The sequence below is a fragment of the Triticum aestivum genome, chromosome 3B (genome assembly GCF_018294505.1).
Source record: "Triticum aestivum cultivar Chinese Spring chromosome 3B, IWGSC CS RefSeq v2.1, whole genome shotgun sequence".
Classification (NCBI taxonomy): domain Eukaryota; kingdom Viridiplantae; phylum Streptophyta; class Magnoliopsida; order Poales; family Poaceae; genus Triticum; species Triticum aestivum.
This window is the reverse complement of record NC_057801.1, coordinates 163,755,493-163,769,231: the sequence shown is the minus strand read 5'-3', so window position 1 is coordinate 163,769,231 and position 13,739 is coordinate 163,755,493. Positions and strand designations below refer to the sequence as shown.

General features: G+C 45.7%; 1 protein-coding gene across 1 annotated transcript; it reads left to right on the top strand.

The window, feature by feature from the left end:
• The first annotated feature begins 6,971 nt into the window (after positions 1-6,971).
• Positions 6,972-8,485, top strand: LOC123065122 (uncharacterized). Its single transcript, XM_044488481.1, has 3 exons — positions 6,972-7,344; positions 7,732-7,973; positions 8,084-8,485. The coding sequence occupies exons 1-3, from the start codon at positions 6,972-6,974 to the stop codon at positions 8,138-8,140; spliced, it is 672 nt and encodes a 223-aa protein (XP_044344416.1). The 3' UTR covers positions 8,141-8,485.
• Positions 8,486-13,739: the final 5,254 nt, after the last annotated feature.

Here is a 13,739-nt window from a genome sequence, read left to right as displayed (position 1 = left end):
TCAGGTCGTGGCCGACACCCTCGCTGGGCTTCCGCTTGAAGGTTGCCGAGTACATGTCGTGTAAACGGCGGTAAGTGGTGAGAGCGTGTGTGAAGAAGTACACCCCTGCAGGGTTAACATTATCTATTCGAATAGCCGTGTCCGCGGTAAAGGACTTCTGGGTTGCCTGTACAGTTCATAGACAAGTGAAAGTGGATACTCTAAAATACGCAAGATAAGCGTGAGTGCTATGGATGGCGTTCTCGTAGGGAGACGGGAGCGGATCCATAGTGGTGTATTGATATGGTGAATATGTGGACTCGTGTGCGCCACCTCAAAAGAGTTACTTGCAGTCGTAGTTCAGGATAGCCACCGAGTCAAAGCTGGCTTGCTGCAGTTAAACCCCACCACCCCTTTGTTGATAATGATGCATATGTAGTTAGTTCTGATGTAAGTCTTGCTGGGTACATTTGTACTCACGTTGCTTAATTTATGTTTTTGCAGAGAGACTTCAGTCTCGCTAGTAGTACCGCGTGGACTTCGACGTTTAGCTTGTTACCTCAGCTACGATCTTGTGCCCTCGGCAGGATCTGGTAGATAGTCAGGCTTCTCAGCCTTTTTCATTTGTAGATGTCTGTACTCAGACATGTTAAGCTTCCGCTTGTGCTTTGACTTGTATGCTCTGAATGTTGGGTCATGAGACCCATGTTTGTAATATCTCGCTCCTCGGAGCCTATTGAATAAATACTTGAGTCGTAGAGTCATGTTGTGATGCCATGTTGTATTTGCACATATCGAGCATATTGTGTGTATGTTAATGAAATGCTTGGTATGTGTGGGATCTGACTATCTAGTTGTTTATCCTTAGTAGCCTCTCTTACCGGGAAATGTCTCCTAGTGTTTCCCACTGAGCCATGGTAGCTTGCTACTGCTCCGGAACACTTAGGCTGGCCGGCATGTGTCCTTCTTCGTTCCTGTGTCTGTCCCCTCGGGGAAATGTCACGCGATGAATTCCGGAGTCCTGTTAGCCCGCTACAGCCCGGTTCACCGGAGTTCTGCTAGCCCAGTGCTATAGCCTGGATTCACTCGCTGATGACCGACACGTTCGTTGTTGGGTCATGTATGACTGTCCCTGTAAGTTAGTGCCACTTTGGGTTCACGACTAGCCATGTCAGCCCGGGTTCTTTATCATATGGATGCTAGCGGCACTATCATATACGTGAGCCAAAAGGCGCAAACGGTCCCGGGCCAAGGTAAGGCGACACCCGTGGGAATACCGTGCGTGAGGCCGCAAAGTGATATGATGTGTTACATGCTAGATCGATGTGACTTAGGATCGGGGTCCTGACAGCGGCGCTCCGCACTTGCTCCTTTGCTTCCTTGCTAAGCCAAGTCCGAGTGCGCCTTGGGCCCGGGGGCTACTGTCGGCGTTCTGGGAATGGGGGTCCCCAGACTTGCCTGCCTGCGACCTGTGGCGTGGCTCAAGTGGTGGCCCGATGCGGCCCACCTTTGTCTGCTCAAGCTCAAGACCCTCGTGAGGGGCCAAGCCTTGCGGGGCGAACGACGAAAGGCTTCCAAAGGGGCGGCCTCGCCAGGCTAGCTCGCGAGGAGGCGGAGAGATCAAGGCAAGGGTACCTCGCGATGTGCCCATGATGCAAGCCATGGCGATCAAGACCAGGCGGGCGCCAGGCGGGCGCCGGCGTATGCAATGTCCTTCTTTCCTCTTTCGTGCAAAGGGAGCAAGCGCAGGCGCGGAGTACCGAGGCGTCAAGTAAAGGTTACCATTTCAGTGCAGCGAGATCAAGACTAGCAGAGCGGCAGGATGGAGGTCACCATAGAGCCCAAGACGGCGTCATCACCAGTGCCTTTGGCAGTCGAAGACCAACTTTAGTTAGAATAAGTTGTACTAAATGTTCCCCTTCAAAATGGCTGTTGTTGGCGCCCTTCTTGCTCAATATTTGGGAAGAGGACCAGGGCCTCTATATATAGGGCTAGCCACCATAGTAGGAAAGGATCGAATCCTTGCCAAGCAGAGCACCACCACAAGAACACCCCTCACGAGGCCGTTCTTCCTCTGTACTATTCATCATCATCCCCCTGAGGCAATCCACTCACCACACACTGGAGTAGGGTATTACACCATGATGGTGGCCTGAACCAGTATATACATTGCATCCCTTGTGTTGTTCATCGTGTAGCTTAGATTCTCAGCGAGGCATTAGGGCGTGGATCGGTAGGGGAGAGATCTTCACGCGCACCCCAGAGTTCGAACCTTAAGGGTTTTGCCGGAACCCGATATCCGACAGCCGCCTCTCATACGGCGGAAGTATCCAGACTGAAGCAGAGTCTGGAGCGAGCCAAAGAAAACTTGGACTAGTGAAGAAGCAGTTGGAGGACAACCGAGGTATGCCGAAACCTTGGTCCGTTCAGCACAAATGAATAAGTGTGCCTGAAGAAAGTATTTGTATTTGTGCCCCCTAGGGGTGATGGCCGAAATTGAGGAACTTAAGAAGGCTGTGGCCGAAGCCGAAAAGAAGGCAGCCGCGGAGCAGGCCCTTCGCAAGAAACACGAGGCCAGGGGGATTGAAGCTGAGTGAGAGCTTCAGAATTCCGTGAAGAAAAGCGAGACTTTCAAGCAGAGGTTATCAGGGAAAGAATCCGAACTCGCCCAAGCTCTCCAAACCATAAATGATACTCGGGAAGAAGCCCAAGGTCCTCTGAAGGAAATTTAGGCGGCGAGGAAGATTGCGGCTGGTAAGGCTTTTGCTCATACAAAGTGGTCTTTATTTTTTGAAGGGAGAAAATCTAGTTGATAAATTGATTTCTGATTTTTCCAGGGGTGTTTGCGGAGCTGCAATGCAGCATATCTGATGCCGCCCAATTCTATCGAGCCGAAGAAAAGAAGATTGCAGAGAAGCTCTTCTGGTCATAATATTTGGCGCCGAATTATCTAGTGCCATTTACCAATCAACTGAAGCAGCTGATCGAACTGCACAAGGCGGCCAAACTAGCCATGAAGGATTTAATTATCCGGCTATGGCCTACCGAGCCGATTCCTAGCAGTTATTGCAAACTCGTGAAGCGGCTGGTGAGTGCCTGCCCTCGACTCAAAGTCGTCAAGCGGTCGGTCTGTATGGAGGGTGCACGGATGGCCTTTGCCTGCGCAAAAGTGCACTGGGGAAAGCTAGACGTGGAGAAGCTGATGACCGAGGGACCGCCGGAGGGGAAGGAGCACCGCAAACCTAAATTATATTATGATAGTGTCCTGAAAGGAGCCCGCCTTGTGGCGGAGAAATGCACCAAAGACGTTATATTTCCATGAGTATGGTCATGCTTGTCCTTTGTAATGCTAAACAAGGTCATTTATATTGTTTATTGCCTATTTATGTAAAACTTTTTCATCATGTGCGGCCGTTTTGAAATATATTAATCATGAGAGTTGGCCAGTCATCGACTTCTGCCCCCACGTAGGAAGTACGGGGGTGTTCGGGATAAACCTGAGCACTCTTTCTCCCATTTTTGGGTCCTTGAAGGAGGTGTTCAGCACAACGAACAAGGCAATCAGACTATAGGGCTTTATCACTCTCACTTAGCCATAGGAGTTTGTCAAAAGTATGGTAGGCGCAGCCCCTGGTGTTCGGAAGACCACACGAGGGGCTCTATAAGCACCTGCTCGGGAGAAAAACCGATCCATCGCATGTTGCATTGGTTATGGCATTATGCGGAATAAATCTTTAAAGATTTTACAACCTCTCAAACAGCTGACCAGCTCTCGCCGTATCATGACAGTCAGTTTTCGGCTTTCTCTATTGACGTGCTCGTCCGGAAGAACCTGGACACAATCGCAGTAGTTCTCCCAGTGCTACCTTAGCCGATATAGCGGAACATAAGGTACCAAAACATGGGAGCCGGGCAAACCCAACTATTGACCCAAGACATGATTCGGAGCTGATGCATACAATGCTATAAGTTTGGGGTGCCGAACGACCAAGAAGGTGGTCAGACTTTAGTGCCATGTTATGGGTACAATGAAGCCCCTGGCGTATAGGCATGACACGATGTATGGATGCCGTTATGACGAAAGGTGCCAATAAGAAATGATAGCAGAGAAGCATCATATAAATTTCGAGCAATACGTCTAGGCGTATGAGTAAAAGTAAGTTTATAAAAAGAAGTGTGATGGCGGAACCTGCTGAGATCAACCGGGAAGGAGCTGTGTGCAGATCCGGAGTGTATCCGGATTGTCTTCGAGGGGAATATCTAGGGATTCCCTTGCGCGTCCAAGCTGATTCCCGGTCGGCAGTCCTGTCCTATGTGAAAGTGACCCTGCAAAGAAAATGCTAGAAACATTTGTGTGCCACGGAGCGGTTGAGCCACGGGATGTGGCCCTTCCCAACCTATGCCGGAGTGTTTAGTTGAGCCCTCGTCGAGCCGAGCTATCATGCCATGAAGTAGTTCGGTCTCCTTTATCGGTGTCCGGGAGTTTGGCCGTCGAATCAAGGTTCGATTCAAAGGCACCACTCGCTGCTTCTGTCATTAAAGTGGCGGTATACTCTTCGGCACCGAGGTGGAGTTTGGCTTTGCCCTTAATTGTGATTATGTCACGCGGGCCCAACATTTTAAGCTTGCCATAGGCGTAGTGTGGTCTCGCGTTGAATCGAGCCAACACGGTTCGCCCCAGCAGTGCGTGATGATTACTTCAGAGAGGGACAATGTCGAAGACTAACTCTTTGGTACGGTAAATGTTTGGTGATCCGAAGACTACCTCCAGAATGATGGAGCCTATACGACCGGCCACCACACCTGGTATGACACCTTTAAAGGAGGTTTTAGTGGGTTTGATCATTGAGCGATCAATACCCATCTAGCGCATTGTGTCCTGATACAGTAGGTTTAGACTGCTGCCTCCGCCCATAGGGGCTCACGTGAAGTGGAACCCGCAAACTATTGGGTCAAGGATAAGTGCGCCTGAATTGCCCTGGTTGGTATTGGCCGGACGGTCTATACGATCGAAAGTGATCGACCATATTTTTATCCTGTGGGCCAACTTGCTCCGTTAAGTCGATGTCCCGAAAAGTGCACGTCCGATCCCGTTTGGGGATGTGGATGGCGTTTATCATGTTCACCGTTTTGATTTGCGGGGGAAATTGCTTTTGCCCTCTTTTGTTCGGTGATCTGTGCTCCTCGTCGTCTTCCTCGCTTTGAGACCCCCTCCCCTTGTTTTCGGTGCCTAACCTGCCAGCTTGTTTGAAGACCCAGCATTCTCTGTTGGTATGATTGGCTGTCGTTTCTGGGGTACCATGAATTTGGCATGGGCGGTCAAGTATGCGATCCAGGCCAGATGGGCCCGAATTATTCTTTTGAAGTGCCTTTTTCCACTGACCAGACTTAGAGCCACGGAATCCAGCATTGACTGTCGTGTCTTTGGCGTCATTATTGTTTTTGTGACGCTCATGTTTGTTGCGTCGAGGTTTGCCTTTGCTATCTCTGGCCTCTGATGTGCCAGGATTGATTGATGTGTTGTTGCTACGAGCCAACCAGCTATCTTCGCCGGCACAAAATCGGGTCATGAGTGTCATGAGGGTTGCCATGTACTTCGGCTTCTCCTGGCCGAGGTGTCGGGCTAGCCACTCATCATGGATGTTATGCTTAAAGGCTGCTAGGGCCTCGACATCCGGACAGTCGACGATTTGGTTCTTTTTAGTTAGGAACCGAGTCCAAAATTTCCTGGCTGACTCTCCGGGCTGTTGGGTTATGTGACTTAAGTCATCAGCGTCCGGTGGTCGTACGTAAGTGCCCTGGAAGTTGTCAACGAATGCGTCTTCCAGGTTCTCCCAACTGCCGATGGAGTTTGCTGGCAGGCTATTCAGCCAATGTCGAGCCGGTCCTTTGAGCTTAAGTGGGAGATACTTGATGGCATGTAGATCTTCACCGCGGGCCATGTGAATGTGGAGAAGGAAATCTTCGATCCATACTGTGGGGTCTGTTGTACCATCATATGGTTCGATGTTTACGGGTTTAAACCCTTCTGGGAATTCATGATCCATTACTTCGTTGGTGAAGCATAGGAGGTGTGCGGCGCCTCTATGTCGGGCTATGTCTCGACGCAGTTCGAATGAGTCTGGTCTGTTGTATTCGGCCCGGCCGGACTTGTTTTTAGTGTACCTGGCATGACGATTATCTTCACGTGTTGTGGCGCACCCCCGCAATCCGTAGATCGATCTTGACTGTCCTGCTTTGTTTCCCAATACGTCTCGCAGGTCTTGCGTGTAGCCCCTGGCCATAGTATATTGGCGGCGGGGTGCGGGCTGGTGTTTGGGCTGATGCGCCGCTTTGTCTCGGCCGTGAGGTGGCCGGTCAGCCTCGTCCTGCGTTGGTAGTGTAGGCTCTAGTGCCCCCTCCTTGAGTTGAGGTAGCCACCTGCGCTTTGGGTAACTTTTGGCTGGGCGCACAAGTCCGTATTCCTCGGCTGCCAGGACCTCAGTCCATCTATCTGTTAGCAGATTTTGATCAGTTTGAAGTTGCTGTTGTTTTTTCTTCAGGCTTTTTGCAGTGGCTATAAGCCGGTGCGTGAAGCGCTCCTGCTCGACGGGATCCTCAGACATGACAATTCATCGTTGCCAAGGATCACCTCGTCTTCAGAGGGAGGCATATAATTGTCGTCCTGCAAGTCTTCGTCCGTTGCCTGTTCATCTGGGCTAGCTTTCCCGTCCCCCTGCTCGGCCTGCTCGAAGTTAGGCTGGTCGGGATTGTATTCGTCTTCGGCACCATCTGGATTGCTATCGTCTCCTGTGCTGGTATTGCTATGGCGGGGCTTAGAGCGGCGCCAATGACGCCCATGCTTTGATTGCTTCTCTAAGGGATTATCCTTTATTTTCTCGTCGCTATTGTTTGCTTTGGGGGTATCCACCATATATATATAGGACAACACTATTCTAATCGTAGGATTAGAATAGTTATTTGGATGACGGCGCGTTATATAGGGCCACGACATGTTCCTGAGATCGGGCGAGAACAGAAATAGCGCAAAGCGCCCCAAACCTTATCTCCGTCCCTCCCGTCGCCATCCTCCCCCTGCGACCTCCCCCAACTCACCAACCACCTCCGGCCGCCGCCCACCCTACTCCGACGCGCCCCGGGCCCTCCTCCTTTCGGGCGTGCGGGCGCACCGCCGGCCCCGCCACCTCCTGACGCGCCGCCGCCCCGCCTCCTCCGGGCACGCCGCCGCCCTGCCTTCTTCCCGTGCAAGTCCGCCGCCCTGCCGTTGCCTTCTTCCAGTGCAAGGCCGCCGCCCCCACCTCCTCCTAGCACGCCGTCGCCCCCGCCTCCTTCCGATGCAAGGCTGGCCCACTCCTTCAGCGCGAGGTGGGTTTGGACTTCAACCCCTCCCGATCTTCCCATGCGCCGCCGCGCGTACCCACCGAGAACCCCACTTGCTCCCGTGCGCCGCGGATGGTCCCTACCCTGCACCCTGCCTACGCTCATGCGCAGCCGCGCGCACCCGCGCTGAACCCTGCCTCCTCCTGACTTGCTCGGCCCCTGCAGCAACTGCTGCCAGATCACGCGCGAGGCCCGTCCACGGTGTCGTCCTGCTCCTCCGGCTAGCGGGATAAGACTATGTTCTGTCGTGAGAGTGAGAGCGGCACTGAGGATGTCGCCGACGACAATGCAATAGAGCCGGGCAAGTACATGATGTGGGCGCGCCGCTGGTGCCTAGTCTCACAGCCCTTGTTTGTCTCTGTGATGCTACAGGAAGTTCGATTCAGCAGCCCGAGCCCGTTCAAATGCATGAACTAAAAAGTTTGAGCCGCCTCTCATGGTCATTCATCAGTGAGATGCCTGGAGGACTTCTCCGTCGACTTGCAGGTTCAGCAATGGATAAGGAAGCTGCCCTTGACCATTTTCTCGTGTACAGGCTGCATGAAGCGTACAGATCCAACTCCCCCGCCCGGCAGCTATGGCGTGTGGCTGCCCAGCACATCAGCGCCCCCAAGGTCCATTTTCTAAGTGATTTTCTTGTCTGAAGTTCAGACGTACTTGCAGGTGCAAAAAAGTTGATGTTGTGATATATTGGTTCATTTTCACTGGTCCTTCAATATTGCAGGGCCACGACATGTTCCTGAGATCGAGCAAAAAAGTTGATGTTGTGATATATTGCTAGCACTAGCAGATCTTGGGATATGGGCACACCAGGAAGAAGACGGAAAAGAAAATGGTGAGTTGGAGATCGCAAGTTCACTGCTCAAAAGGATAAGATCCCTGTTGGTTTTATATAGAGAACACCCAGCGGGGGTAAAAAGAGCATCGCTTTGTCCAAGTCCGCCAATCAAATTTTTGCTCTGTTTAAAGGTTTACGTCACTGTCTAAAATTGGTGATTGTTTCTGTATGTTTGAGCATCCGACTTGAGTTTCATTTGTGAGGCGGTTTAATTACAGTAATTTTGTCCATTCAGTAATATGTGTACAAGTTACTGTATACAAATAAAAAAGCTCAGAAATTTACTCAGCAGTTGAAGAAGAAGAAGTTGTGTATGTGGCGCTAATGGGGCTTGTGCTAGGTTGTAGTTTAAGCAAAGTTTAAAAAAATGGAATTTTCTTGTTTTAGAAAAACAGAGGTTCAAATTTAAATAATGGAGAAATTCAAATATTTATTACAAAACAAAGAAGCTCATATTACATAAAAAGGGAAGTTCAAACAGTTTATACAAACGTATTTTTCCATTTCTAAAGAAACCTAGAAGATCAAATTTAAATAAGTACGAAGTTAAAAAATTTGTAAAAACCTAAGACTTACGTGTTCAAAAAAGAAAACAAAAAAGATGTCGCATTTTTATAACTGCTAATAAACAACAATGAATTTAACAAAATGTCTACATGAAAAAAGTTAATTCTTTAATAAGCTTTTCAACAGTATATCATATGCTCTATTCGGATAAAAGATTCAAAAGTATGGTGTATATCGTTGGAATCAAGTTTTAACGTATTAAAAAATCTTTTAAACCATGGCACTTTTGAGAAAAATGATTAACAAGAAAAAAGTTATATCTTTTCAGTAGGTTTCTGAAGGTATACCATGTTTTTTTTCCTTTTTGGAAAACGAATTTTCCTCGTTTCTAAATAATAACTAGAAGTTCACATTTAAATAACGAAGCGGTTCGATGTTTATTACTACATTAGGATTTTCCCCTTTACTAAAGAGTAAACCAAGGAGGCCAAATTAAAAATATAAAGCAGTTCAAAATTTATACTACCGTTTTGAAGTAAATTAGAGACCCTCTGGTAGAAACGAAAAAGGACATCAAATTTTTCATAAGCTTTCCAACGCCATATCATTTACGTCCAACCAATGAAATGAAAAAAGATATCAAATTGTTTCCGTTACTAAAGAATAAAATGAAGAAGTTCAAATAAAAATAAATGGTACACCTAAAAAAGTTCAAATGAAATTTCCCTGCTTTAAAAAACTGGAAGTTCAAACTAAAATAATGAAGTGGATCGATATTTATAAAACCCAAGGTTCTCAAATTAATACAAATGGTACACCTAAAAAGAGTTTATTTTAGTGAAAAAATGGTTATTAGAAGTTCAAGTGCTCGGCGAGGAAAAGTTCTGAGAGAGGTTCACCGTGTATTTAGATGTCCAAAATACATTAAAATGATGTTTTTTTTGTGTTTTAAAATAATTCTCTCAAACCAGAGAGAATTCCAAAGTAATAACAACCAGAAGTTCACCAACTGCATGGTGTGTGTTTCCTATAAGAAAAAGACAATAAAGTGAAACAGAGTAAAGTTCAAACAGACATGCCCCAGAAGATCAACTACTTCACGCAGTGCAAAAAACAACATGTCAAAAAAGAGCACGTCATAAACAGAGTGAAGTTCAAACATACATGCCCCAAAAGTTCAACTACTTCATGAAGTGCATGTGCATTTCCATTCGCGATGATGACAGAAATCATGATCTCGTCATTTTCTAAAATGGAAGGAATATCATTTGTGTAACTTCAAGTCCTCGGTCGTAGAAATTTTAAAAAGAATTGTGAGAGAGGTTTGTACAAAAGGAATATCATTTGTGTAACACAAACGAATGAATGAGAAAATTACAAATGAAAATATGTCACATTAAAATTTGAAATAACCGAGAAGGTCAAAAATGTAGAAGTTCAAATTTGACAACCCTAGAAGTTCAGTTTCAAATAACCAAGAAGGTAAAAAAAATATAAGTTCAAATTTAAAAACCTAGAAAATTGTTTGCTTATGTAAAACCATATTTTTCTAAGAAGTTCAAAGTAAAAAAATCAAAGGTAAAAAAAACTTAGATGTTTTGTCGTTACTAAATAATAAAATAAAGAAGTTCAAATAAAAAAGGAAAAACTAAAAATAGTTTTAAAAGAATTTTCTCGTTTTTTAAACCGAAAAAGAGAGAAGTCCAAATTGATAACTGTCGGAAGTTCTCGTATTGCATGCTGTGCATTTCCTATGAGAAAAAAAGAATAAAAAAGGCAAAGTTTAAGTGCTCTTCCCTCGGAAGTTCAAAAATTCTTGTCATTAAAGAAAACTCAGATTTTCCTCGTTATTAAAGAATGGAAACAAGAAGTTCAAAAATTAAATAACAAGAAGTTCAACTTTTAATAATAGAGTGCTTCAAAATATCATAAAAAAAGATTAAGAAAAAAACCAGGAAGTCCATATTAAAAAGATGGAGAAGTTCGATGATTATAGAAAACTCATATTTTTCCTCGCTATTAAAGAATGGAAACAAGAAGTTCAAAAATAAAAAACAAGCAGTTCAACTTTTTAAAAATATAACGCTTCAAAATTTCATAAAAAAAGATTAAGAAATAAAACCAGGAAGTCCATATTAAAAAGATGGAGAAGTTCGATGATTATAGAAAACTCAGATTTTCCCCATTATTAGAGAATGGAAACAAGAAGTTCAAAAATAAAATAACAAGAAGTTTAACTATTAAATATAGAGCACTTCAAAATTCATAAAAAAAGATTAAGAAAAATAAGATTAAAAATTCATAAAAAAACTCAAATATTTTCATGTAACCGAGAGAAGTTCAGGTTGATAACTGCTAGAAGTTCATGTAATACACAGTGTGCATTTTGTATTAAAAAGGAATAAAAAAAGCAAAGGCAAAAAGTTTTGTTGTTATAAGTTCAAGTCCTTTGTTGGAGGAAGTTAAAAAAATTATTGTGAGGGAGATTTGTACAAAAGGAATAACATTTGTGTAACACTGACGAATGGATGAGAAAAATTACAAAGGAAAATACGTCACAGAAGTTCAACTGAAAACAGCAGGAAGTTTAACTACTACACTGGATGAATTTCAGATGAAAAACCTTTAAAATCACCGCGAGTATGAAAAAATGATCAATACGGGAAAGTTGCGTGTTTACAGCAGCTTTCCATCGGTATATCACCCGCTCAATTCCCGTGAGTGGGATGGAGAGCTACGAGCAGTGGATGAAGATCTACGAGCAAAAAAATGACGTGAAAAACAGAGTGAAGTTTAGGTACATGCACCGTGAAGTTCAGGTTCTTCACGCGGTGCATTTTCGAATAATCTGTTTCGCGATAGAGGCAGAACAAATGGTCCCGCCATTTTCGGAATTACTTGAAAACGGCTAGGAATGAGAGAAAACCATCAACATGAAAAAGTTTCGCTTTTTTCGTAGCTTTTCAACGGTATATTATTTGCCCAATTCCGATAAAGTTTGTAGAAATTACGGTAAAAATACATTTTTCGCCATTTTTGAAACTGACTTAAAACCGTAAAGAATTCAGAGTAACAATATATACCAAACAGTTCCGCATTTGTTCAACCTTTCTAATGCCATATCATTTGCTGCATTCGGACGCACGGTTAAAAAATTAGCTCGAAAATACGAACTCGGTAGGACTTGGACCATTTTCTAAATTACTCTTAAATCATTCAAAATTAGAAAAAAACTTTAAAGGTGAAAAAGTAGCACATTTTCATAAGCTTTCCAACGCCATATCATATGACTCTATTGGATTAGCCGTTTAGAAATGACATTGGAAAAACGAACTCAGCTGTTCGGTTTACGAAATTTTACGTTTTTTTTCAAATTACTCTTTAACCATAGGGAATTAGAAAAAACTTTCAACATGTGGAAGGAGCTCTTTTGCAGTAGCTTTCCAACGCCATATTATATGCCTCATTCCGATAAACGGTTTAGAAATGCGATCAAAAATACGATTCACGTTTTTTGTGCCAAGAAAAAACGGTTTTCAAAACTGCTCTTGAACCGCTTATATTTTGCGAAAAATTTAAGTTGGGTCATTATATTGGTGTCCATAGCTTTCCAACGGTATATCACAAGCCCCGTTTGGGCAATGTTGGCGGAAGTTCAACCGAGTTCACGGGGAAGTTCAACGTACTACTAGCGGGGCAGGTCAGGTTGTGATTAGAATATTATTCTGATCCCGTGATTAGAATAGTGTTTATGTATATGTATATATATGTGTGTGTGTGTGTGTGTATATATATATATATATCATATGATGAGGTGGCTGTCCAGCGCCCGGTGGGCGGCGGTTCCTGATCTTCTCCTGCATCGTCGTCCATACCTTCGATGTCTTCGGAGTCGAAGTCGAGCACGTCGGTTAGGTCACCGACAGTGGATATTAAGTGGGTGGTGGGTGGGTAACGAATTTCTTCGTCGTCCGCTTCCCACTCGAGCCAGACATAGTTCGGCCAAAAGTCTCCTGATACAGAGAGAGACCTTAATGAATTTAGCATGTCACCCAAGGGTGAGTGCTGAAAGATATCCGTGGAGGTAAACTCCATGATCGGTGCCTAATCGGATTCGATAGGCTCGGACGCAAGCGGTCCGAAACCTAAGACCAGAGTCAAGTCGGGAGATCCGGTGACACATATTTCCTTAGAGGTGGAGTCTGTGTTCGGCTCCAACGCCGATGAGTGTGCGGCCTCCGTGGCGGGGTCCATCCACCCGTCCTCGAATGGCGCGATCTGCTCCAGATTAGAGGCCAGAGCAGCTGCAGGTGCGATAGTCCGAATACTGTCCGATGGTAGATCTAAGTCGTGCCCGTCGTTGCTATTCGGCGCTCCTGACGCTGGCCCGAATCCGGCAAAGATCAAGTCCCCAAAGATATCGGCCATGTAGTTCAAATTTCTGAACCTGACCTGATGGCCAGGGGCGTAGCTGTCGATCTGCTCCAGATGGCCAAGCGAGTTGGCCCGCAGTGTGAAGCCGCCGAATACGAAGATCTGTTCGGGGAGAAAAGTCTCACCCTGGATTGCATCGTTGTTGATGATTGGAGGAGCCATCGAGCCTTATAGCGACGACACAGTGGGAATCTCAATGAAAGCACCAATGTCGATGTCAAAACCGGCGGATCTCGGATAGGGGGTCCCGAACTGTGTGTCTAAGGCTAATGGTAACAGGAGGCTGGGGACACGATGTTTACCCAGGTTCGGGCCCTCTCGATGGAGGTAATACCCTACTTCCTGCTTGATTAATCTTGATGATATGAGTATTACAAGGGTTTATCTACCACGAGATCGTAGAGGCTAAACCCTAGAAGCTAGCCTATGATTATGATCATTGTCCTCCTACGGACTAAACCTTCGGTTTATATAGACACCGGAGGGGGCTAGGGTTACCCCAAGTAGATTAAAGAGAAGGAGATCTACATATACGAATCGCCAAGCTTTCCTTCCATGCAAAGGAGAGTCCATCCGGACACGGGACGAAGTCTTCAATCTT

Coding starts and splice junctions, on each gene's coding strand:
- LOC123065122 (XM_044488481.1), top strand. CDS start 6,972: ATGTTCCTGAGATCGGGCGAGAACAGAAATAGCGCAAAGCGCCCCAAA. Junction 7,345..7,731: donor GCCCACTCCTTCAGCGCGAG/GTGGGTTTGGAC, acceptor GTGATGCTACAG/GAAGTTCGATTCAGCAGCCC. Junction 7,974..8,083: donor AGCACATCAGCGCCCCCAAG/GTCCATTTTCTA, acceptor TCAATATTGCAG/GGCCACGACATGTTCCTGAG.